Here is a 26514-nt window from a genome sequence, read left to right on the forward strand (position 1 = left end):
CTTTTACGGGCGACGCTGCATATCGGATCGGGCCCTAGGTTTTTTTTTTATTTTGGGGTGTTGTTTTTTTTAAAACAGGGTATTAGAATAGGAATAATTTTAATTGTTTTGGATAATTTTGTGTGTTATTTTTTGTAATGGTAGTTTTTTTTATTTTTTGTAATTTTAGTGTTTTTTATTTTTTGTAATAGTAGGTTTTTTTATTTTTGTAATGTTAGGTTTTCGTGTAAGGAAGCTTAGGTTTTACTTTTATTTCACAGGTAAGTTTGTATTTATTTTAACTAGGTAGTTAGTAAATAGTTAATAATGATATCTATATATATTGATGTCTATGGGGAAAGCGCGCACGAGCACGTCAAAGCAGCGCTTGTATTTTGTGCGGTATGGAGCTCAACGCAACCATATCGCACACACAAGCCAGCTTTTCGAAAACTTGTAATGGCAGTGCTATGGAGGGTGAAATAACGCAACTTTTGTTGCGTTTGTTTCGCACCCTCTAAAGCGCAAAACTTGTAATCTACCTAATAGAAATTCATACTTGTAATTACAAAATACAAAGTGTAATTTTTGTTTTTTTGTAAAATAGGCTGAATATGGGCATTTCATAGGCGTATATAAAATTGTCTCTAAAATCCCAGCATAATTCTGTAAATATTTCCGCCCTACAGATCTCACTGTTTTTTCTTACAACCTGAAAGGTGGCGAGATTTTATCAAAATACTCAAAACACTAATTACTTTGAAAGGAAAACCTATGCATACGAAAATAACAGAGAATTTAAGGTACAACGCACTGAAAACAGAATAATTTGATTTGTATTAAGCGTAAAGTTTAAACATACGCCAGTTTCTCGCTGTGTATTGTGTCCTCTACTGTAAATTTTTACATAGCTCTCATTATTTCTATAGGAGACATCTCGCTACTCGCAGGGGCAGTCATTTTTTTTATAGAATTCCATGAGGGCTGCCTGCCCCTGAGAGGCTAAGGGGCCAATTTATGTAAGTGCGAGCGGACATGATACAATGTAGCGTAACATGTCCGCTGCACATCGATAAATGCAGACAGTGTACGCTGTCGGCATTTATCATTGCACAAGCAGTTCTGATGAACTGCTTGTGCAATACCGCCCCCTGCAGATTTGCGGCCAATCGGCTGCTAGCAGTGGGTGTCAATCAGCCCAATCTTATAGGATCGGGTGGATTGAAAACCGAAGCCTCAGAGGCAGCCCCTTCGGCAACCCATTCGGAGCTTGATAATTCGGCCCCATAGGCTGGATTTATTTAATGTGAAATGCCATTACTAAACAAAAATGACTGACAATAGCATTTTGCATTCATATTTATTTACCAGTATCAGCTGAGCTAGCCTTGTGATGTTAGAGACAGGATATTTGTCTGAAATTAACAAGATTACCGTAGGCGTAGTCATCTGAACACACCAGCACAAAACATGGCCATGATGATCTAAACTCCGCCAGATCAGATTTTTTATTTTTTTTTCGAGTAAACCCTTGCAGGGACTGTCCTGGTGGAATTATTTAAAAAAAGAGGAGGTCTCTGTGAGTGGCGAGATGTCACCTATTGAAAGTAATGAAGCTTGCTGGAAAGGAATACTTTACTCCATGGAGCGAAGTTAGCAGTGGGCAGGGGGGTACACTTTAAAAATTAAATCCTGCAGCTAATGTAAATCACATTACACTGCTTTCTGTGTATAGCATCTTACAATCACCTATATTTTTGTATGTGTGTTTTTTTCTATTAGGGTTATAAGTATTTTGATAAAATCTTGTCACCTTTTAGTAACTATAATGGGGAGCTACAGTAACTACAGGGGGTGCTGCAATAACTACAGAGGGTGCTACAGTAGCTATAATGGGGTGCTGCAGTAACTATAAGGGAGTGCTACAGTAACTACAGGGGGTGCTACAGTAACTATAAAGGGGTGCTACAGTAATTATAATGGGTGCTATAGTAACTACAGGGGGAGCTACAGGAACTTCAGGGGGAGCTACAGTAACTACAGAGGGAGCAACAGTAACTACAGCGGGTGCTAGAGTAACTACAGTGGGTGCTACAGTAACTATAAGAGTGTGCTACAGTAACTACAGGGGGTGATACAGTTACTATAAGGGGGAGCTAGTCACTACAGGAGGTGCTACAGCAACTATAAGGGGGAGCTACAGTAACTATAAGGGGGTGCTACAGTAACTATATGGGGGAGCAACAGTAAATACAGGGGTGCTACATTAACTATAAGGGGGAGCTACAGTAACTATAAAGGGGAGCTACAGCAACTATAACTGGGTGCTACAGTAACTACATGGGAAGCTATAGTAACTACAGGGGGTGCTACAGTAACTACAGGGGAAGCTATAGTAACTAAAGGGGTGCTACACTACAGTAGCAATAACGGGGTGCTACACTACAGTAACTATAAGGGGGTGCTATGCTATAGTATCTATAAGGTGTGCTAGAATAACTATAAGGGGATGCTTCACTAACTATAAAGGGTGCTATAGTAACTATAAGGGGTGCTACAGTAACTATAAGGGGGTGCTACAGTAACTACAGGGTGTGCTACAGTAACTATAAGTGGGAGCTATAGTAACTATAAGGGGAGCTACAGTAACTATAAGGGGTGCTATAGTAACTACAGGGTGTGCTACAGTAACTAAAGAGGGAACTATAGTAACTACAGGGGGTGCTGCAATAACTACAGGGGGATCTATAGTAACTACAAGGGGTGCTACAGTATATATAAGGGGTGCTACAGTAACTATAAGCGAGTGCTACAGTAACTATAAGGGGGTGCTACAGTAACTACAGGGGGAGCTATAGTAACTACAGGGGGTGCTACGGTAACTATAAGGGGGAGCTATAGTAACTACAGGAGGTGATATAGTAACTACAGGGGGTGCTACAGTAACTATAAATTGGTGCTACAGTAACTACATGGGAAGCTATAGTAACTACAGGGGGTGCTACAGTAACTACAGGGGGAGCTATAGTAACTAAAGGGGGTGCTACACTACAGTAGCAATAAGGGGGTGCTACACTACAGTAACTATAAGGGGTGCTATGCTATATTAACTATAAGGTGTGCTAGAATAACTATAAGGGGATGCTTCAGTAACTATAAGGGGTGCTACAGTAACTATAAAGGGGTGCTAGAGTAACTACAGAGTGTGCTACAGTAACTATAAGTGGGAGCTACAGTAACTATAAGTGGGAGCTACAGTAACTACAAGGGGTGCTACAGTATATATAAGGGGTGCTACAGTAACTATAAGCAAGTGCTACAGTAACTATAAGGGGGAGCTACAGTAACTAAAGGGGGTGCTACAGTAACTACAGGGGGGAGCTATAGTAACTACAGGGGTGTTACAGTAACTATAAGGTGGTGCCACAGTAACTATAAGGGGTGCTATAGTAACTACAGGGGGTGCTACAGTAACTATAAGGGGTGCTACAGTAACTATAAGGGAAGCTATAGTAACTACAGGGGGTGCTACAGTAACTAAAAGGGGGTGCTACAGTAATTATAAGGGGGAGCTATAGTAACTACATGGGGTGCTATAGTAACTACAGGGGGTGCTACAGTTACTATAAAGGGGTGCTACAGTAACTACAGGGGGTGCTACAGTAATTACAGGGGGAGCTATAGTAACTACTGGTGGAGCTATAGTAACTACAGGGGGTGCTACAATAACTACTGGTGGAGCTATAGTAACTATAGGGGTGCTACAGTAACTAAAGTGGGAGCTACAGTAACTACAGGGGGTGCTATAGTAACTGTAGGGGATGCTACAGTAGCTACAGGGGTGCCATAGTAACTACAGGGGGAGCTACAGTAACTATAAGGGGGAGCTACAATATTTACAGGGGGTGTTACAGTAAATATAAGGGTGAGCTATAGTAACTACAGAGGGTGTTACAGTAACTATAAGGGGTGCTATAGTAACTACAGGGGGAGCAGTGGGGAGAAAGAGAGGGGTGGCATGTGCCTTCAATAAAAACTTGGATTATAAAGTAATCTCACAAATCTCAAGATAAAGAGGGCAGATTTTTAATTTTAAAAATTGAATCCCAAGCCTTTTGGGAAAAGTTGTTTTCTAAATTAATACATTTTGTTGATACACAGTTGATAGTGTGTGTGGGGGGGGAAGGGGCTTTAATAGCTTATTCAACCCTTATTTAGATTGTTTAAACACTTTAAATGTGAAATGATATCAAAAGGAAGCAAAAATAGTGTCTAACTTTGCAAAAAGTTTAAAACTGAAAGATGTATGGAGGCTTCAGCACCCAGACGAGATGTCATATACTTGTGAATCTAAGTCGTTTAGAACTTTTTCAAGAATCAACATTTTTTGGGAAACTGCGAAAGCCTTTCTCAGAGGCGAGATAATCGCTTATTTGTCCAAAAGGAAAAAAATTATAGGTAAAAGAGATCTAAAATTAGCTAATCGATTAAAGAATAAATATGCAAAATACATAGAAAATCCTACTAGAATCCATTGGACAGCTTATCAGAACGCTAAAATTGAGTGGGAGGCCTTTATCAACCAACAATCAACAGAAGCGGATATTAAAAATAGCGCAATATTTAATAGACATACATAAAAATCTACAAAATTGTTGGCTAACCTAGCTAAGAGCAGGAATACAAAATAATTATATAGGAGCAATCACAGCTAACAGACTAAAATATAATCTGCCTAAGGATATTCTGACTCATATGTTTTTCCAGAAGCTATATGCAGCTGACAATATCAACATCGAAGCTAAGGAAAACTTCTGGGGGAAAATTAATTTACCTAAGATAATGCCAGATCAATTATTATTATTAAACAGCGACATTACAAGGGAAGAAATTGTACAGGCTATCCGTAAATCAGCTAATGGCACGGCTCCAGGCCCAGATCAATTTCCATCTGAATTTTATAAGAGCAAATTTCTCCTCTCCTTGTAAACTTATATAACAAATACTTTCTTCAAGGAAATAAACCATCCATATAATTTATGCCGACTCTATGGACTCCTACCGACCAATATCCCTCCTCAACACTGACTATAAAATCCTAGCTAGTGTTATTGCTAACAGATTAAAATCAATCATAGGAGATATAATACACACAGACCAAACAGGTTTTATCCCGAGTAGGACAATGCAAAAAATATTAGATTAGCTATACTTTTAATAGAAAATTTCTCATCCCAACTTAAAAGTAAGACAGATATTCAAAATTACTTTGCGTTACTTACGATCAATGCTGAAAAGGCGTTTGATTACATTTCATGGGATCATCTTTTCACATCACTAGACAAATTTGGCTTTGCATGATGTTTTGCGAGCTTTATTAAGCTGATCTATCAAAACCCAATTTCATACTTAAAGTGATAGTAAATCCTAGCGTTTTACAAACTCTAGGATTTACTATTGAAACAAATAAAGGGCACTTTCATTCATGAAGTATAAGATACTTCATGTAGAAAGCTCCTTTATTTGATTCAATCGATCACCGCTCTTAGCTCCTACAGCATCCCACGGCTAAAAAATGTTTTGGCTAAGAGGTGACGTTTTCACCTCTTAGCCAATAGCTGTGCGGTAAATCCGGCTTGGCACCCATGGGAGCCGGATTTACCGCACGGCTATTGGCTAAGAGGTGAAAATGTCACCTCTTAGCCAAAAAATGTTTTAATCATGCGCTGCTGTAGGAGCTAAGAGCGGCGATCGATTGAATCAAATAAAGGAGCTTTCTAAATGAAGTATCTTATACTTCATGAATGAAAGTGCCCTTTATTTGTTTCAATAGTAAATCCTAGCATTTGTAAAATGCTAGGATTTACTTTCACTTTAAGTATAAATGGTACTCTCTCTTCGAGCATAACATTATATAAATGAACCAGACAGGGCTGCCCCCTCTCACCACTTTCACAACTTTTATTCAACATTGCATTAGAACCCTTAGCTATATTATGCAGGGAAACCTTAGGCAGTATCTTTATTGGGGAAAAAGATATACAAAAATGTAATGCAAACTGTTCACGAACTTCACAGTTTATATGGGGTAAGAGGAAGCCTAGTATATGAATAAACAAACTATCACATCTTAAAAAGGACGGAGGATTTGACCTCCCCAATATAAAGTTTTATAACTGGCCCTCTCTGACTAAGATAGTTCTGGACTGGCTTACTGGTATAGACTATATTACTTATTTTAGAGAAGAAGAAGCCCTAGCCTTACCTTGCTCTCTTAGAGCCTTATTACACCTACACCTAAGCAAGACCAATCTCGCTAAAAAGAGAACTTTAAAGTATACTATGTACTATACTATTTCAGCATGGAATAAGGTCTGTAAATTTCTTCACATTGATAAGAATATGTCAGTTTATCTTCCAATCTTGGGTAACCCTGAGTTTGAAATTGGACTTAAACATTATGGCCTCTATTTATCAAGCTGTCTACTTTCTAGCATTCACCGGCACCAATACGCTCACCTAAGCTCGCCTAACATCGCCGCCGCGGACCTGAATACGTTCTCCAAATTTATCAAGAAAGCTGTCAAAAAGCCGTGCACCAAGTACGGTGCGATGAGCAGCGGACTGTTGTTAACTGACAGTCATCGATCTCGCTGCTCATCGGCTTATTCGCAGCTTTCTTGCTACCCTGTCACTAAGCACCCACACTATACTATACTTTTTTACACCCTATACCGCCGCTCACAGAGCCCCACCGCAACTAAATAAAGTTATTAACCCCTAAACCACCGCTCCCGCACCCCGCCGCAACTATAATAAATATATTAACCCCTAAACCGCCACTCCCGGACCCCGCTGCCACCTACATTATACCTATTATAACCCACCCAAATCCCCCTTAAAAAACCTAACACTAACCCCCTGAAGATCACCCTACCTTGAAAGTGTTAGTTTTTTTTTAAGGGGGGTTTGGGTGGGTTTAAGAGTAGAGTTGGGTATGTGGGTGGTGGGTTTTAATGTTGGGGGGGTTGTATTTCTCTTTTTACAGGTAAAAGAGCTGATTACTTTGGGGCAATGCCCCGCAAAAGGCCCTTTTAAGGGCTATTTGTAATTTAGTATAGGGTAGGGATTTGTATTATTTTGGGGGGCTTTTTTATTTTATTAGGGGGCTTAGATTAGGTGTAATTAGTTTAAAATTCTTGTAATTTTTTTTATTTTCTGTAATTTAGTGGGGGGGTTGTACTTTAGTTAATTTTATTTAATTGTAATTAGTTTTATTTAATTGTAGTTAATTTATGTAATTATTTTAATGATAGTGTAGTTTTAGGTGTAATTGTAACTTAGGTTAGGATTTATTTTACAAGTAAATTTGTATTTATTTTAGCTAGGTAGTTATTAAATAGTTAATAACTATTTAATAACTATTGTAACTAGTTAAAATAAATACAAACTTGCCTGCAAAATAAAAATAAACTCTAAGCTAGCTACAATGTAACTATTAGTTATATTGTAGCTATCTTAGGGTTTATTTAATAGGTAAGTATTTAGTTTTAAATAGGAATTATTTATTTAATTATAGTAATTTTATTTAGATTTATTTAAATTATATTTAAGTTAGGGGGTGTTAGGGTTAGACTTAGGTTTAGGGGTTAATAACTTTATTATAGTTGTGGCGGTGTAGGGGGGGCAGGATAGGGGTTAATAAATATAATGTAGGTGGCGGTGGGCTCCGGGAGAGGCGGTTTAGGGGTTAAACAATTTATTTAGTTGCAGCGGGGTCCGGGATTGGCAGGATAGGGGTTAATAACTTTATGTAGGTGGCGGCGGTATAGGGGGCGGCAGATTAGGGGTTAATAGGTATAATGTAGGTGGCGGCGGGGTCCGGGAGCGGCGGTTTAGGGGTTAATATATTTATTATAGTTGCGGCGGGGTACGGGAGCGGCAGTTTAGGGGTTAATAAGTATAATGTAGGTGGCGGCGGTGTAGGGGGGGCAGATTAGGGGTGTTTAGACTTGGGGTACATGTTAGGGTGTTAGGTGTAGACTTTTTCCATAGGAATCAATGGGATATCGGGCAGCAGCGAACATGAGCTTTCGCTGCTGTCGGACTCCCATTGATTCCTATGGCATCCGCCGCCTCCCGAGCGGCGGATTGAAAACCAGGTACGCTGGGCCGGAATAATGGCGAGCGTACCTGGTAGGATCTTGATAACTTTCAAAAGTAGTCAGATTGTGCCTAACTTGCGTTCGGAACATCTGGAGTGACGTAACCATCAATCTGTGTCGGACTGAGACCGGCGGATCGTATGTTAGGTCACTAAATTCTACTTTTGCTTGTCTCTAGCCTTTGATAACTAAGGCGAATCAGGCTCGCCACAAATACGCTGCGGAATTCCAGCGTATTTGCGGTTGACAGCTTGATAAATAGAGGCCTATGTATTAAAAAAATGGGCACAGCATGGCCTTAACTTTATATTTCAATTAATCGATCCTCAGACTAAAACCGTTAAAACATTTGATTCTTTGATGTCAGAATTCAATTTGGAGAAAAAACAATTCTTTGCCTATTTGCAGGTTAGACATTTTACATTGAGTCATAAACTGTTCAAATCCCTGGTCCCTAGGGAACTTAGATTTTATTATTAATCGCTTTAGGTCTGGGAATCATTTTATTTCCATGATGTACAAACTCTTAATATCCCAGGATACAAAAGATAAAATATCAGGCCTCTTTCAACAATGGCACACAGATATCCGAGACCTTAATTCTGAACTCTTTTGTAAGAGTTGCTCTAGTGTAGACAAGTATACCAGGGCAATCTCATTTAGAAAAGCACGTATAAGAATAATAAATAGATCATATATTACTCCAAAAAAATGGCCAAATGTTATCCACTGGGTAATAATCTATGCTCTAAATCAGTGTTTTTCAACCAGTGTGCCGTGGCACACTAGTGTGCCGTGAGAGATCCTCAGGTGTGCCACGGCAGACTGACAACAGTGTGACATATTTTTTAAACTTTACTTGTTTTTTACTCCCAGTGCAGGGGTAGTTTGTAGGAGGCATGGCATAACAGCACAATACATACAGTATGTGTGTGTTTGTGTGTATGTGTATATATATATATGCTGTATTAGGCTACAATGTGTGATTTTTTTTAAATTTTGGGATGGTGGTGTGCCACAGGATTTTTTAATGTAAAAAAGTGTGCCACGGCAAAAAAAAGGTTAAAAATCACTGCTCTAAATGTAGTAAACCTGGAACAGACTTACTTCATGCATTTTTTCTGTGCCCTAAACTACAGAAAATCTGGATGCAAATTGCGTTCTAGCTCAATAGATTTCTCCCTACCAGAATCAAATTAGATACTTAACAAGTGTTTTTCCTTGTTACTCAGAGACACTTTCAGAACAAACAATTAATCAATATGGCTATCTTAGTTGCAAGGCAGATGATTTTGAAAACATGGAAGGACAGAAAGGCACCAACTATTGCTGCCTTTATTAAAAATATGCTATTTTAGACAGCAGTTGATGAACAAGACCCAATGATATATTGAGACAATAAACTAAAAGCATTTCTAGAAAAATGGGAGAAAGTTATCCTGTCACTATCCATTAAGACTCAAAGGCAAATATTGGACCCACTATGTGCCTCCCCCTCTTTCTCCAACTACTACAATTGGATTGTTATCCTTCGCACTGGCGACAAATTTTGATATAGTTTTTTTTTTTTTCCTTTTATTGTTTATGCGTATGTTATGGTTTCTTTTTGTAGTTCAGAAAAATTATAAATGATATGGCACAAATTGATTTGATGTATTCCGTATATTATTTTTTCTTGAATGTACTAAATTAACAATGTACGTTCAGCTTTATATTCTTTCAATTTTGAAATGGATTATAAATAAATATATTTAAAAAAAAAAAACTATAAGGGGGACCTATAGTAACTATAAGGGGGTGCTACAGTAACTATAAGGGGGAACTACAGTAACCATAAGGGGGAGCTACAGTAACAATAGGGGGTGATACAGTAACTATAAGGGGGTGCTACAGTAACTATAAGGGGTGCTATAGTAACTACAGGGGGTGCTACAGTAACTATAAGGGGTGCTACAGTAACTATAAGGGGGAGCTATAGTAACTATACGGAGGAGCTATAGTAACTACAGGGAGTGCTACAGTAACTATAAGTGGGTGCTACAGTAACTAAAGGGGGTGCTACATTAATTATAAGGGGAGCTATAGTAACTACAGGGGGTGCTACAGTTACTATAAGGGGGTGCTACAGTAACTACAGGGGGAGCTACAGTAACTACAGGGTGTGCTACAGTAACTATAAGGGGGAACTACAGTAACTACTGGTGGAGCTATAGTAACTACAGGGGGTGCTACAGTAACTACTGGTGGAGCTATAGTAACTATAGGGGGTGCTACAGTAACTATAGTGGGAGCTACAGTAGCTACAGGGGGTGCTATAGTAACTACAGGGGGTGCTACAGTAACTATAAGGGGTGCTACAGTAACTATATGGGAGAGCTACAGTAACTACAGGGTGTGCTACAGTAACTATAAGGGGGAAATACAGTAACTACTGGTGGAGCTATAGTAACTACAGGGGGTGCTACAGTAACTACTGGTGGAGCTATAGTAACTATAGGGGGTGCTACAGTAACTATAGTGGGAGCTACAGTAACTACAGGGGGTGCTAAAGTAGATGTAGGGGATGCTACAGTAGCTACAGGGTGTGCCATAGTAACTACAGGGGGAGCTGCAGTAACTATAAGGGGGAGCTACAGTAATTACAGGGGGTGCTACAGTAACTATAAGAGTGAGCTACAGTAACTACAGGGGGAGCTATAGTAACTACAGGGGGTGCTACAGTAACTATAAGGGTGAGCTATAGTAACTACAGGGGTGCTACAGTAACTATAAGGGGGTGCTATAGTAACTACAGGGGGAGCTACAGTAACTATAAGGGGGAGCTACAGTAGCTATAAGGGGGAGCTACAGTATCTACAGGGGGTGATACAGTAACTATAAGGGGGTGCTACAGTAACAACAGGGGCTGTTATAGAAACTATAAAGGGCAGCTACAGTAAATATAAGGGGGAGCTATAGTAAATATAATGGGGAGCTACAGTAACTATAAGGCGGAGATATAGTAATTTTCAATGTCTAAACAAGTTACAAAATGAATTGGGTGCATACACTTTGAGCTTTTTTTTGTATGAAAAGCCAGTGACTAATGGTGGCATTGGCAGAGGGCCACATTATAGAAAGACAATAAAATTAGATTATATTTAAATCTCACAGTAGGAGAGAGGCTATTTACAAATGACAGCCTTAGAACAAACACTTTAATCATCACCTATAACAGGTGTGTATTTTCCTGACCAAGAAAGCCTTCACCGGGTGTAGGGTTGCAGCCAGCCCGGATTTTACTGACACGGCCAGTATTTTTAAGGCTCACATCAAAGTTGAAAATAAATATTAAATAAAGATGCTATCACAGTCAAACTTCTTCTTAGTTTGTTGGAATGTAATTATAAACAAACAAATATTTAAAATCAGTCCTAGCAGCTTTAGTTTCTGATTGATATAGTCTAATCATTTATGCAAATGTATGCTAATTAGCTTGACCCGTATTTTGTTCCAGAAAAGGTGGCAATCCTAACCGAGTGTGCAATTGCCTGAACCAGCAACCCCTACACCGGCATTACAGCCAATCACAAAGTATACCATGGGAGATCTGCAACAAGACATGTTACATTAACTATAGGGGGCAGTGCAGTAAATATAGAGGAAGTACAGTAACTATATGGTAAGTACAGTAACTATAGGGGAAGTACAGTAACTATAGGGTGCAGTACAGTAACTAAAGTGGGAGGTACAGTAAATATAGAGGGCAGTACAGTAACTATAGGGGGCAGTACAGTAACTATAGGAGCAGTACCATAACTATAGTGGGAGGTACAGTAACTATAGGGGAAGTACAGTAACTATAGGGTGCAGTACAGTAACTAAAGTGGGAGGTACAGTAAATATAGAGGGCAGTACAGTAACTATAGGGGGCAGTACAGTAACTATAGGAGCAGTACCATAACTATAGTGGGAGGTACAGTAACTATAGGGGAAGTCCAGTAACTATAGGGGGCAGTACAGTAACTATAGTGGGAGGTACAGTAACTATATGGACAGTACAGTAACTATAGGGGGAGTATGGTAACTATAGGGGCAGTACAGTAACTATAAGAGGAGTATAGTAACAATAGCAACAGTACAGTAAATATCAGAGGGAGTACAGTAACTATAGGGGGTACAGTAACTATAGGGGCAGTACAGTAACTATAGTGTACAGTAACTATAGTGGGAGATACATAAACTATAGATGCAGTACAGTAACTATAGGAGGAGTATAGTAACTAACTATAGCAACAATACAGAAACTATAAGGGGAGCACAGTAACTATAGGAGGCATTACAGTAACTATAGGGGGAGTACAGTATCTATAGATCAGGGATAGGCAGAGACAAAGGATGTGGCGGTCATTTTCCAAAGTACAGACCTTAGTGAAGGACACTGAGGTACATTTGAAATTAAAAACATTATTTTATAGTGCTTGGTGTTATTATACTGATGCAGATACCACTGATACTATAACCAGCCCTCCTCTGGCCATACCCATGAGCCAGTGTCACTACTGTGTCTTTGTATAGTGCTGGGGATTATTATACTGATGCAGATACCACTAATCCTATAACCAGCCCTCCTCTGGCTATACTCATGTGCCAGTGTCACTAATTTGTCATTATATAGCGCTGGGTGTTATTATACTGATGCCGATACCACTGATCCTATAACCAGCCCTTGTCTGGCTATACGCATGTGCCAGTGTCACTACTGTGTCTTTGTATAGAGCTGGGTGTTATTATACTGATGCAGATACCACTGACCCTATAACCAGCCCTCCTCTATCTATACCCATGTGCCAGTGTCACTACTGTGTCTTTGTATAGAGCTGGGTGTTATTATACTGATGCAGATACCACTGACCCTATAACCAGCTCTCCTCTGGCTATACCCATGTGCTAGTGTCACTACTGTGTCATTATATAGTGCTGGATGCTATTATACTGATGCAGATACCACTGATCCTATAACCAGCCCTTGTCTAGCTATACCCATGAGCCAGTTTCACTACTGTATCATTAAATAGTGCTGGGTGTTATTATACTGATACAGATACCACTGATCCTATAACCAGCCCTCCTCTGGCTATACTCATGTGCCAGTGTCACTAATTTGTCATTATATAGCGCTGGCTGTTATTATACTGTTGCCGATACCACTGATCCTATAACCAGCCCTCCTCTGGCTATACCCATGAGCCAGTGTCACTACTGTGTCATTATATAGTGCTGGGTGTTATTATACTGATGCCGATACCACTGATCCTATAACCAGCCCTCCTCTGGCTATACCCATGTGCCAGTGTCACTACTGTGTCATTATATAGTGCTGGGTGTTATTATACTGATGCCGATACCACTGATCCTATAACCAGCCCTTGTCCGGCTATACGCATGTGCCAGTGTCACTACTTTGTCATTATATAGTGCTGGGTGTTATTATACTGATGCAGATACCACTGACCCTATACCCAGCCCTCCTCTGGCTATACCCATGAGCCAGTGTCACTACTGTGTCATTATATAGTGCTGGGTGTTATTATACTGATGCCGATACCACTGATCCTATAACCAGCCCTCCTCTGGCTATACCCATGTGCCAGTGTCACTACTGTGTCATTATATAGTGCTGGGTGTTATTATACTGATGCCGATACCACTGATCCTATAACCAGCCCTTGTCCGGCTATACGCATGTGCCAGTGTCACTACTTTGTCATTATATAGTGCTGGGTGTTATTATACTGATGCAGATACCACTGACCCTATACCCAGCCCTCCTCTGGCTATACCCATGTGCCAGTGTCACTACTGTGTCTTTGTATAGAGCTGGGTGTTATTATACTGATGCTGATACCACTGATCCTATAACCAGCCCTTGTCTGGATATACCCATGAGCCAGTGTCACTACTGTGTCATTATATAGCACTGGGTGTTATTATACTGATGCTGATACCACTGATCCTATAACCAGCCCTTGTCTGGCTATACCCATGAGCCAGTTTCACTACTGTATCATTAAATAGTGCTGGGTGTTATTGTACTAATGCAGATACCACTGATCCTATAACCAGCCCTCCTCTGGACATACCCATGAGCCAGTGTCACTACTGTGTCATTATATAGTGATGGGTGTTATTATACTGATGCAGACACCACTGTCCCTATAACCAGTCCTTGTTTGGCTATACACATGTGCCAGTGTCACTAATGTGTCTTTGTATAAAGCTGGGTGTTATTATACAGATGCAGATACACATCCAGTATTTCACTCAGGCTTTATTTATTCCACATAACTTATCACCCAATATCGCTAGCAGTCTCTTGACAAGTCACATTTTTATTTACACCACATATATTTTTTTTATTCCTATTATTTAATCAGAAAGAAAAGATATACTAAGGTTGTGGCGGACACTGCAAGGGCTAGTCACGGACACCAGTGTCCATATACGGACACCTTGCCTATCCCTGCTATAGATGCAGTACAGTAACTATAGGGGGAGTACAGTAACTATAGGGGGGATAGAGTAACTATAGGGGCAGTACAGTAACTATAGGTGCAGTACAGTAACTATAGGGGGCAGAACAGTAACTATAGGGAGCAGTACAGTAATTATAGGTGTTGCCATGGTAACTAACTATAAGGGGCATCTCCTAGCTCTCATACTATAATATTTTTTTCTCCCATTTTACAAAGAGAGATAAGGTTTTTGTACAAATTAATCTGATTATATAGAACATTTATTTTCATACATCAGTAAATGATGAAGAAGAAAAGAGTAACTTTTGCACAATGAGCGGAAACCGTCACTAATTATAGCCTCTTGCGAGATGATCACCCTCCTTATACACAGCTCAGCTAATATACCCTGTGCCGCACATTACATTAATTGGATTAATATGTGCAAACAATAGCAGCACCTCTAACTGAGACGTTTATTAATAAGAGCTACATGAATAAGACAGTCGGCAGCACCTCTCAGTATTACATTCAGCAAAGAGAAACTATGGTGTAATACTCAGGATAATACACTTTAAAGTTAGGAAAAAGGTCACTCACAAGCACCAGTGTGGCGCCAGATCCTCTCAGTCATCTGGGTAACATTCGGCTCAAATACACACACACACAGACAAACACACATATACATATACACACATACATACATACCTACACACATACATATACATACACACATACATACACACACATACACACATACATATACACATACACATATACACATACATACACACACATACACACACATACACACATACGTACACACACATACATACATATACACACATACATACACATACACACATACATATACACATACACATATACATACACACACATACATATACACATACACATATACACATACACACATACATACATACATACACACATACATACATACACATACACACATATACATATACACACATACATACATACACATACACATATACATACACACAATACATATACACATATACATATACACATACACACATACATACACACACATACATATACACATACACATATACACATACACACATACATACATACACACATACATACATACACATACACACATACATATACACATACACATATACATACACACACATACATATACACATACACATATACTCATACACACATACATACACACACATACATATACACATACACATATACACATACACACATACATACATACACATACACACATACATATACACATACACATATACATACACACACATACATATACACATACACATATACACATACACACATACATACACACACATACATATACACATACACATATACACATACACACATACATACACACACATACACACATACGTACACACACATACATACACACACACACGTACATACATTCACACACGTACATACATTCACACACGTACATACATTCAAACACACACACATACATATACACATACACACATACATACACACATATACACACACACATACATACATATACACATACACACACACACATACACATACACACATATACACATACATACATAAACACATATACACATACACACACACATACATGCATATACACATACACACACACATACATACATATATACATACACAAACATACATACACACACCGATACACACACACATACATACATACACACGTACGTACATACACACACACATACATACACACATATACACACATACATACACACACACACACATACATACACATACATACACACAGACACATACATACATATACACACACATACATACGCATACATACACACACAGACACATACACACACAAGACATTGATACACACATGCATAGATACACAAACACATACATACACATCTATATACACATACATACATACACATACAAATACTTACACATACATATCTCACACACATACACATACATACATATCTATACACACACATACATATCTCACACACATACACATACATACATATCTATACACACACATACATACACACATACACATACATACACACGCATGCACTCATACACACACTCACACACATATTTATATATAATGCATGCACATTGCAAATTCAACCAACACGTGCTCACATAACTGAAGGCTTGAAGTTGCATCTTGCAATCTCTGTAGGCAAAGAAAGTAATAACATCTGTACTCTGACATCACATCCTGTATGCTGACATCACAATCTCAACTCATTAACATCATATCCTGTATGCTGACATCACAATCTGTAATCACTGACACACTGACATCACAATTTCTAATCTGACATTTACAATGTCTACTCTGACATTACAATCTGTACTTGCTGACATCATAATCTGTAGTCTGATATCAAACTGTGTATGCTTAGAAAACAATCTGTACTCTGACATCATACCCGGTATTCTGATATCACAATCTGTATAACTAAAAGGAGAAATAAAGTCCATGTAGCGAGAATAGTTTAAGCATAAAGCATTTATGCATATAAGCATATAATCAGCCATGTATATATGGTAATGACCTGTTAGTAAAACAACGTGCATTGATTCAAATAGTCCAATATCTGTAAGCATAAGGAACCGTGACTAGAATCACTCCTATCCTATGTACAAGCCCAGTTATTTGGACAATTATAGCTTGAAAATCACCAGTATATCATGACCAGTAGATACAAATTCAAGCTGTACTCTGACATTACAATCTGTACTCGCTGACATCATAATCTGTAGTCTGATATTAAACTGTGTATGCTGACATCACAATCTGTACTCTGACATCACACCCTGCATGCTGACATCACAATCTGTACACTGGCACCACAGACATATACTGTATACGTTAAGGTATTTCTCATACAGGAGTTGAATATACTTTGCAGTTTGCACTTTAAAGACATGAAACCCTTCTTATTTTTGTGTACAAATGGCACTTGGGCTGCACTCTCTAGTGAGGCCAAAAAGCAAATTCATTAAGCAGCAAATACTGCAAATCTAACAGCGGTTTTAAGCAATTTGCAGCATTCACAGGTTACTAATGGCTATTGAAGAATGAAGTTTCCTTTAAATGACGTCATCCAAGATGGCGTCCCTGGAATTAAAGGGTAAAAAATCCTATTGGCTGATGCAATCAGCCAATAGGAAATGGCACTTGGGCTGCACTCTCTAGTGAGGCCAAAAAGCAAATTCATTAAGCAGCAAATACTGCAAATCTAACAGCGGTTTTAAGCAATTTGCAGCATTCACAGGTTACTAATGGCTATTGAAGAATGAAGTTTCCTTTAAATGACGTCATCCAAGATGGCGTCCCTGGAATTAAAGGGTAAAAAATCCTATTGGCTGATGCAATCAGCCAATAGGATTGAGCTTTAATCCTATTGGCTGATCCAATCACCCAATAGGATTGAGCTTGCATTCTATTGGCTGTTCCAATCAGCCAATAGAATGTGAGCTCAATCCTATTGGCTGATTGGATCAGCCAATAGGATTGAAGCTCAATCCTATTGGCTGATTGCATCAGCCAATAGTATTTTTAACCCTTTAATTCCGATTGGCAGATAGAATTCTATCAGCCAATCGGAATTCAAAGGACACCATCTTGGATGACGTCATTTAAAGGAAACTTCATTCTTCAATAGCCATCGAAAGAAGAGGATGCTCCGCGCCAGATGTCTTGAAGATGGAGCCGCTCCGCGTCGGAAGGATGAAGATAGAAGATGCCGTCTTTATAAAGACTTCTGCCCGCCTGGAGGACGACTTCTTGCCGCTTGGATGAAGACTTCTCCCGGCTTCATTGAGACTCCCGGCTGGATGAGGATGGATGTCCGATTTTCAAAAACTGTAAGTGGATCTTCGGGGATTAGTGTTTTTTTAAGGGGTTATTGGGTGGGTTTTATTTTTATATTAGGGACTTTGGGCACCATAAAAGAGCTAAATGCCCTTTTAAGGGCAATGCCCATTCAAATGCCCTTTTCAGGGCAATGGGGAGCTTAGGTTTTTTAGGTAGGTTTTTATTTGGGGGGGGGTTGGTTGTGTGGGTGGTGGGTTTTACTGTTGGGGGGTTGTTTGTATTTTTTTTTTACAGGTAACAGAGCTGATTTCTTTGGGGCAATGCCCAGCAAAAGGCCCTTTTAAGGGCCATTGGCAGTTTAGTGTAGGCTAGGGGGGTTTTATTTTGCGGGGACTTTTTTATTTTGATAGCGCTATTAGATTAGGCGTAATTAGTTTAAATATTTGATAATTTCTTTTTTATTTTGTGTAATTTAGTGTTTATTATTTTTTGTAATTTAGATAAATGTTTTTTTTTTATTTAATTTTAGTGTAATGTTAGGTGTTATTTTAACTAGGTAGCTAGTAAATAGTTAATAACTATATACTAACTAATCTACCTAGATAAAATAAATACAAACTTATCTGTAAAATAAAAATAAAACCTAAGATAGCTACAATGTAACTATTATATTGTAGCTAGCTTATGGTTTATTTTACAGGTAAGTATTTAGTCTTAAATAGGTATTATTTAGGTAATAATAGTAATTTTTATTTAAATTTATTTTAATTATATTAAAGTTAGGGGTGTTAGTGTTAGATTTAGGGTTAGGTTTAGGGGTTAATATATTTATTTAGTGTTAGTGATGTGGGAGACCAGAGGTTTAGGGGTTAATAACTTTAGTATAGTGGCGGCGGCAGATTAGGGGTTAATAAGTGTAGGTAGGTGGCGGCGACATTGGGGGTGGCAGATTAGGGGTTAATAAGTGTAGGTAGGTGTCGGCGATGTTGGGGCGGCAGATTAAGGGTTAATAGGTGTAATGTAGGTGTCGGCGACATTGGGGGCAGCAGATTAGGGGTTAATAAGTGTAATGTAGCTGTTGGCGGTGTCGGTGGTGGCAGATTATAGGTGTTTAGACTCGGGGTTTATGTTAGGATGTTTGGTTTAAACATAAATTTTATTTCCCCATAGGAATCAATGGGGCTGCATTACGGAGTTTTACGCTCCGTCATTGCAGGTGTTAGGCTTTTTTTTAGCCGGCTCTCCTCATTGAAGTCTATGGGGAAATCGTGCACAAGCACGTCAAAACAGCTCAAAGCAGCGCTGGTATTTGTGTGCGGTATGGAGCTCAACGCTGCCATATTGCCCACAAACGCTGGTTTTTGGAAAACCTGTAATAGCAGCGCTATTAAAGCTGAGCGGTGGAAATTACTTGCAAGTTAGTAGCGAGCCAGCCATAATGCAAAACTCGTAATCTGGTTGTGTATTTCTTGTAATCTAAATACCAATTTGTGTATCTGTAACATCTTTGTTTTTTAGATATAGGTATCCCCATAAATCACCCCCCCCTTTTGACCCCCCTAAACTGTATTTTTGAGAAATGGAAAAACGCAATTCTTTATTTTTAAAAGAGAATGTAAATACAAATTTTCACGTCTGTAACATCTTTGGTTTTTGAGATATAGGTATCCTCATAAATCAGCCCCCCCTTTTGACCCCCATTAAGTGGATTTTGGGGAAATGATAAAACACTAATTTCTTTATTTTTAAAGGAGAATCTAAATACCAATTTCCACGTCTTTAACATCGTCGGTTTTTGAGATATAGTATTCTCATAAATCAGCCCCCCTTTTGCCCCGCCTTAATAAGTGAATTTTGGGGAAATGTTAAAACACGTGTTTCTTTATTTTTCAAGGAGAATCTAAATACAATGTTCACATCTGTAACATTGTTGGTTTTTGAGATATAGGTATCTTCATAAAAAATGCATCCCCCCTTTTTCACCCCCTTAGGGACGTAATTTCCAAAAATCCTTCCTTAGTGGGTGCCTACATCATAAAAACAACGTACCTTCCAAATTTCAAGTCCCTAGGTTAAACGGTTTAAGATGGGCGTTGATCAGTCAGGACTTCTTTTATATATATATATATATATATATATATATATATATATATATATATATATATAGATATGGCCTCACTTTCACTCTCTCTGCCCTTGCAGTCTGACTCACACTCTTTACACTCACATAACACCCACACTGACACTCAGCGCCGACTCACATATTGTCTGCACTCACCCTATGCTGCCTGCACTCACACTAAGCTCATACTGACATAATACCTGCACTCTGCTCACAATAACTTAATGCCTGCTCGCACACACTGCTCATGCTCACATAATCCCTGCACTCACACACTGCTCATACTCACATAATACCTGCACTCAAAATCTGCTCATTCTTACATAATGCCTGCACTCACACTCACATAAGTCATTCACTCACACTCTGCTCACATTCACTTAATGCCTGCAGTAACACTCTGCTTACACTCACATAATGTCTTTACTCACACTCTGCTCACAATAACATAATGCCTTCACTCACATGATGCCTGCACTCACACTCTGCTTCCCCTCACACAATGCATTCACTCTTGCTCTAGTTACTCACATAATGCCTTAAACTCACATGATGCCTTTACTTCCACTCTAAACTCACATTATGCCTGCACTCACACTCTGCTTCCCCTCACTCAATACATTCACTCGTGCTCTAGTTACTCACACTCTAGTTACACTCACATGATGCCTTTACTTACACTCTAAACTCACATGATGCCTGCACTTACACTCTTGTTACAGTCACACAATGCATTCACTCACGCCCTAGTTACTCACATAATGCTTTACTTACACTCTTGTTACACTCACATGATGCCTTTACTTACACTCTAATTAAACTCACATGATGCCTTTACTTACACTCTAATTAAACTCACATGATGCCTTTACTTACACTCTAATTAAACTCACATGATGCCTTTACCTACACTCTAGTTAAAATCACATGATGCCTGCATTCAGACTTGTGTGACCCTCGCATGATGCCTGCACTCATATTCTACTTATACTCACATTATACCTGCACTAACACTCTAGTTACACTTACTTAATACCATTACTCACACTTTAGTTACACTCACATGATGCCTGCACACACACTCTACTTGCACTGACATAATGCCTGCACTCACACTCTACTTGTACTCAAAAAATACCTGCACTCACACTCTACTTGCACTCATATAATACCTGCACTCACAAAATGCCTGCACTCACACTCTAGTTGCACTCATATAATCCCTGCACTCACACTCTACTTGCACTCACATAATGCCTTCACTCACACTCTACTTGCACTCACATAATACCTGAACTCACACTCTAGTTGCACTTATATAATACCTGCACTCACTCTACTTACACTGACATAATGCCTGCACTCACACTCTAGTTATACTCACTTAATACCATTACTCACACTCTAGGTACACTCACATAATACCTGCACTCACTCTACTTACACTCACATAATGCCTGCACTCACACTCTGGTTGCACTCACATGATGCCTTCACTCACACTCTACTTGCATTTACATAATGCCTACACTCACACTCTAGTTGCACTCACATATTACCTGCACTCACACTCTAGTTGCACTCACATAATGCCTACACTCACACTCTGGTTGCACTCACATAATGCCCGCACTCACATAATACATGTACTCACATTTTGATATACACCCTACTCACACTATATGCAGCATTAAAGAATAATTTGGGGTATTTGCAAATTCCTATAAACTCAAGTGATAGAGAGAAGTCTAGGGTCAGGCTACTATAACTGGCTCCTGCCATGTACCTCCAGCATCACAATAGGACTCTGTTAGTCTGTTATGCTCAGACCCCATCTCCTGGCCCCCAAGAGCAGCACACATGTGCGAGAAGACTAAATTGTTAACCTCTTAACTACCAGAAGAGGCAATACATGACACAGCCCTCCCCCATCACATGTGCTGTTAACCCTAACACTGAGGGAGTTAGAGACATGCTCAGCTCTGCAGGGGTTAATGCTAAGTCTCCTTTACTGTCTGTTATTAATCTAGCAGTTGTGTAGGAGCACACAACATCCAGCAGACACATCTGGGCTTCCCATTCTGTAACAGAGATCAAACCTACTTAACCCTAGCACATCTTTATGCAGATCCCAGATGTAGCATGTAGCATGGTACCTATGAGCTATGCAGGGCAAATGCAGACTGAGAATGGTATGAAAAAATCTGTGATTGGCACACACAGACTGAGCATGGTACATATACAATTGCAGGGAACACAAATTAGCATGGTACATATAAGATGTGCAGGGCACATACAGGCTTGGCATGGTACATATAAGCTGTGCAGGGCACAAACAGACTAAGCAAGGTACATATAAGATGTGCAAGGCACCCAGACTAAGCATGGTACATATAAGCTGTGCAGGGTGCATACAGACTTGGAATGGTACATATAAGCTGTGCAGGGCATACACAGACTAAGCATGGTACATATAAGCTGTGCAGGGCGCATACAAACTTGGAATGGTACATATAAGCTGTGCAGGGCACACACAGACTAAGCATGGTACATATAAGCTGCGCAGGGTGCATACAGACTTGGAATGGTACATATAAGCTGTGCAGGGCACACACAGACTAAGCATTGTACATATAAGCTGTCAGGGCACATACAGACTTGGAATGGTACATATAAACTGTGGAGGGCATACACAGACTAAGCATGGTACATATAAGCTGTGCAGGGCGCATACAGACTTGGAATGGTACATATTAACTGTGGAGGGCATACACAGACTAAGCATGGTACATATAAGCTGTGCAGGGCGCATACAGACTTGGAATGGTACATATAAACTGTGGAGGGCATACACAGACTAATCATGGTACATATAAGCTGTGCAGGGCGCATACAGACTTGGAATGGTACATATTAACTGTGGAGGGCATACACAGACTAAGCATGGTACATATAAGCTGTGCAGGGCGCATACAGACTTGGAATGGTACATATTAACTGTGGAGGGCATACACAGACTAAGCATGGTACATATAAGCTGTGCAGGGTGCATACAGACTTGGAATGGTACATATAAACTGTGGAGGGCATACACAGACTAAGCATGGTACATATGAGCTGTGCAGGGCGCATACAGACTTGGAATGGTACATATTAACTGTGCAGGGCACACACAGACTAAGCATGGTACATATATGCTGTGCATGACACACACAGACTAAGCATGGTACATATAATATGTGCAGGGCATACACAGCCTAAGCATGGTACATATAAGCTGTGCAGGGCACACACAGACAAAGCATGGTACATATAAGCTGTGCAGGGCACACACAGACTAAGCATGGTACATATAAGCTGTGCAGGGTACACACAGACTAAGCATGGTACATCATATAAGCTGTGCAGGGCACATACAGGCTTGGCATGGTACATATAAACTGTGCAGTGCACACACAGACTACGCATGGTACATATAAACTGTGCAGGGAACATACAGGCTTGGCATGGTACATATAAACTGTGCAGTGAACACACAGACTACGCATGGTACAAATAATCGGCACACAGGATTAGCATAACACATGGTTTATATTGAAGATATACTATAAGAAAGACATACTAGTACTGATACTGAGTATGGGTTTTCTTTAAATTGAACCCCAACTCAGACATAAAAGTCATACCCATGATGATGAGCATTATATAAGGCCCCAGCAAAATCATGTACAATAAGGCATGTGTGGCCTTTGCCCTTAGAACATTACTTGTATATACAACACAAGTCCCCAGCTCATAAATCACTGAGAGATTCAGTAAAGTTCCTCACATAAAACATAAAGTATACAGAGTCCAAGAACAGCCAGCAAAGAAATCCCAAAAAGGCATGAAGCGTGCTGGTGATTGTGCCCAGTGAGGCTGACCTGGCAAGCCTGGTATCTGAGGCTCATCCATCAGAGCAAACATCAGCCTCAGATAAAGAGACTATTCAGCCTTTCCATCACAAGATAAAATATTTATCCTGCCAGAAACTTTAAGCTAAGATCATTTTGACACCACTTCAGTCTTACAAAGAGCCCTTTCTTGTGCCTGGGGAATGCACATTTCTGCTCCACAGGACCATCTCCCTGTATGCACTGGGGTAATAAAGAAAATCTCAGGTTCTAACACAGCACAGCAATTATTAATAATTCACCCTGCAGCCCCAGGGCTGCTTAGGCATCAGCACCCAGCATATGTCTGCCATGTGGGCTCCTTACCTGTATCTGACTGACACACATGGAGCAAGGAACATAATCCAAATGCACAAATCCAAAGCAGCTGTAGCTGGGACATGATCCTGACAAAGTCTACAAGCTAGAATCCTCCAGGAGCAACAAAAGCAGCCACTGGGCAGTAAAGGAGCTTTCCAACTTTTCTGCTCTTATTCAAAGAAACTAAAGTTGTGTCATAACTGGGAGGGAGTGGAAGTCACACCCATCACAGAGGAGAGAGTGCTAACTTCAGTGGCACCAGCTGGGTGTGCAACCTGGCAAGGGGGGTCCTACTGGGTTCAGTGTAATCTGAAACAGGAAGTAATGAGATTCTGCAAATGGTTATTTACTGCAGCCCTGGAAAGTAGATTGTCACTGACAGGAGGAATCAGAGCGAAAAGGAGATCAAGAGATACACTCAGCTCAGTGCAATTTATGTAGGAGTTTCCCATAGTATAAAAAGGCACTAAACCTGCAGACTGGCACAGTGAGACATCTGGGTTTGTTAAATTACTGAAGTTTATCCTACATGAGATACCACCCAGCTCCACTGCACAGTGCTCCTGGCTTTATAATCATACACAAAGCTATCTGGGCATCGGTGTGAGCAGAGTGTACCTACCCCTAGTGACTGCTCTCTTAAACTTCACACTTAACTCCTCAGATGACTCCATAATTTACTTAATTTACAAATTCAAACCTAATTTACAAACTGACCCCTAACTCACTAGATGACCTTGACTTACAGTCTGACACTATAACCTAACTCAACCACTGACCCCTAACTCACCAGATGACTCCTGAGTTACAATCTGACACTATAACCAAACTCAGCCACTGACCCCCAATTCACCATATGACTCCTGACTTACAGTCTGACACTATAACCTAACTCAGCCACTGACCCCAACTGACTAGATTACTCCTGATTTACAGTCTGACAGTATAACCTAACTCAGCCACTGACCCCTAACTCACCAGATGACTCCTTATTTACAGTCTGACACTATAACCTAACTCAGCCACTTACCCCTAACTCACTGAATTACTTACCCCTAACTCACCATATGACTCCTGACTTACAGTCTGACACTATAACCTAACTCAGTTACTGACCCCTAACTGACTAGATGACTCCTGATTTACAGTCTGACACTATAACCTAACTCAGCCACTGACCCCTAACTCACTAGATGACTCCTGATGTACAGCCTGACACTATAACCTAACTCAGTCACTTACCCCTAACTCACCGGATTACTCCTGATTTACAGTCTGACACTATAACCTAACTCAGCCACTCACCCCTAACTCATTGGATTACTCCTGATTTACAGTCTGACACTATAACCTAACTCAGCCACTTACCCCTAACTCACTGGATTACTTACCCCTAACTCACCAGATGACTCCTGATTTACAGTCTGACACTATAACCTAACTAAGCAACTGACCCCTTACTCACTGGATTACTCCTGATTTACAGTCTGACACTATAACCTAACTCAGCCACTTACCCCTAACTCACTGGATTACTCCTGATTTACAGTCTGACACTATAACCTAACTCAACCACTGACCCCTAACTCATTATAGGATTATCTAATTTACAGTCTGACACTAACTTAAA

General features: G+C 39.8%; 1 protein-coding gene across 1 annotated transcript in view; it reads right to left on the reverse strand.

The window, feature by feature from the left end:
* CD44 (CD44 molecule (Indian blood group)) overlaps positions 1 to 25114 on the reverse strand; it is a 154665-nt gene extending 129551 nt beyond the window's left edge. Inside the window, exon 1 of the mRNA XM_053720526.1 lies at positions 24891 to 25114. Coding sequence (XP_053576501.1) covers positions 24891 to 24966 — 76 coding nt within the window. The 5' untranslated portion in view covers positions 24967 to 25114. The remainder of the gene's footprint in view (positions 1 to 24890) is intronic.
* Positions 25115 to 26514: the final 1400 nt, after the last annotated feature.

The sequence above is a fragment of the Bombina bombina genome, chromosome 7 (genome assembly GCF_027579735.1).
Source record: "Bombina bombina isolate aBomBom1 chromosome 7, aBomBom1.pri, whole genome shotgun sequence".
NCBI lineage: Eukaryota > Metazoa > Chordata > Amphibia > Anura > Bombinatoridae > Bombina > Bombina bombina.